Genomic DNA, 2,341 nt, shown 5'->3' with positions numbered 1-2,341 from the left:
AAAAAAAATCACAAACCAACCTTAATACTATATATAATAAGCTTGAAATACTTTTCCAACATAAAAACAAAAATTTTAAAAGTCCCATAATTCGTTTTTATGATTTTTTCATTCAATTTTCCATTTTATTCTTATCATGAATTATTCATTATCTATTTTCCCACCATTTTATAAGAATGTTAACCATGTAATTAATGTTATTGCAAGAGACATTAACTAGCATCATCTAATAAAATTGTAATAATCTTAATATTATTTATTATTATAAACTAAATTATATTTTATATAATATTGATATCATTAAATAATAAACATTAACCATCATCTAATAAAATTTATAATAATTATAATATTATTTATTATTATAAATTAAATTATTCTTTAAATAATATTATATTATTAAAATAATTATTGAGATTGTTCGTCAGATATCTTAAATGGATTCATATCATTAAAAGAGAAAATATCATCACGGCATTATGGATTCATTTCTTTTGTGGTTTTCCTGACCACCATCTATCATATCTTGCTCGACTAACAATTCATTTCCAAGATTAAAATTTCTCAATCCAACTTGTTGGGGAGGCCGTGTTTAATACTTCTGCGTAAATTGTTTCCAAAACCTGTTATAAATACGTATATTCATTAGAAATCCAAAGTGTTGTCCTTCAATAAGCAATGATAGGTACACTGTGACGGCTTCGGCACTTTAAGAAGGAAGGAGGATGTTTATGCAGCATCCTCTATAGATTTATATCATTGCATTTTGCATACAAATAATTAAGGAGAATTGAGTTGCAGTCAATTTGGAGAAAAGTTGACAAGTTGAAAGAGCCCAAAGTGACGCTCTATCTCGTCCCGGCCAGTTTTCTGGTCTTCGTTGAAAAGAGCGAAGATATAGGCCTCGAAGTTTGTCCCTGCATTCGATAAAACATGTTGGATGAGATTGTTGTTATAAGCCGGAGCTTCTCAGTTGTGGCCGCATCAGCGCTAGCAGAAGGCCATCCTCTTTCAGTAACAATGAGCCGGATGTTTGAATATCCCAAGGCTTCCATTGCGGAGAAAATAGAATCCACCAAATTGCTGTAGCTTTGATCTCCGTCTATCACCGCCGTAGCCATGGGCTGAAGGAGAGCGTAGTCCAGATGAATGTTATTGCTGTCGCGCGTGCCAACGTAGCTGAAATATGTATACGCATTGGCCATGAGCAGAGCCCCGTTATCTGACAGAAATGATTATAGAGCTCATGGTATCTTTCACATCGTCACTAAATGCTCCCTGTGAAGGCGGGTAACTGTTGCCTATATAATTGCATGGATGGGGAGTAGAGACCTTTATGTTGTGCAGATTGGCGTTCTAGATCGCTGTTTGAATGTTGTTCATGGCAAGAACAAGATACGATACGTACTGCGAGCTAGGGAAAACCTCGTTGCCCACCGCAATATATTTGATACTGGTGCTGGAATAGGGGACAATGTTGGCATTAACCCAAGCATTTGCTGAGTCCTGGCTGGAGGAGATGGCCTGCAAATCGTTGTTACTGATTCCTACAATTACATCGATCCCAGAATTTGTTGGAAATTTCTGCTGATTTTGAACAAAATTCAACAGAGTAGAACAATCCTCTGATACCACTATTGGGGATCTTTTCTGGGAAAATCCCAAAAACAAAAAAACAAACTGAACACAGAGACAATGCTCTGCTTTTCTACCACAAGATCTTTTGCACAAGGAAGCTAACTTGTTTTCTGAGAACAGAAATTTTTCACACCCAAAATAAAAACTTTGCATTCATCAATATGACTGCATGTTACAAAAAAAAGGTCTTCCTCTTAACAGAGGGATTACAAAACTGTTGTTACACAAAGGTCTTCCTCACATGGAGGGATTCACCAACACTGCTTCAGATGCAGTTCCACAAACAACAAAAGAGTCTTCCTCACACAGAGGGATTCACCAGAGATTATGCTGAAAAGCATCTTCCTCTTGACAGAGGCATTCACCACACTATGCTGAAAAGCACCTTCCTCTTGACACACTATGCTGAAAAGCACCTTCCTCTTGACAGAGGGATTCACCATGACACTGTGCTGAAGAGCACCTTCCTCTTTAACAAAGGGATTCACCAAGACATTGTGCTGAAGAGCACATTCCTCTTTAACAGAGGGATTCACCAAGAATACATTTCAACCAACAAAAATTTACTATGTCTCCTCCTGAGAGATTTTACACTGCTGTGTAAAAATCTCATTTACATTTACTGCTGTAAAAACAGAGTTTTACATATACTGCTATAAATAAAAATCCTCTTGCTTCATTCACCTTTTCACTGCTGTGTAAA

General features: G+C 36.2%; 1 protein-coding gene across 1 annotated transcript; it reads right to left on the bottom strand.

Annotated features, from left to right (window-relative positions):
* Positions 1-848: 848 nt before the first annotated feature.
* On the bottom strand, positions 849-1,205 carry LOC149184349 (glucan endo-1,3-beta-glucosidase-like). Its single transcript, XM_089415309.1, has one exon. It carries the CDS (start codon positions 1,203-1,205, stop codon positions 849-851), a length of 357 nt encoding a protein of 118 aa, XP_089271435.1.
* Between the last annotated feature and the right edge of the window lie 1,136 nt (positions 1,206-2,341).

The sequence above is a fragment of the Pinus tabuliformis genome, chromosome 3_2 (genome assembly GCF_031772625.1).
Source record: "Pinus tabuliformis cultivar Carrire ecotype Pingquan chromosome 3_2, CPIR1, whole genome shotgun sequence".
Lineage (NCBI taxonomy): Eukaryota > Viridiplantae > Streptophyta > Pinopsida > Pinales > Pinaceae > Pinus > Pinus tabuliformis.
This window is presented reverse-complemented; position numbering and strand designations above follow the sequence as displayed.

What these genes read in the sequence shown, in the direction of transcription:
- LOC149184349 (XM_089415309.1), bottom strand. Translation starts at nt 1,205, where the DNA reads ATGGCCAATGCGTATACATATTTCAGCTACGTTGGCACGCGCGACAGC.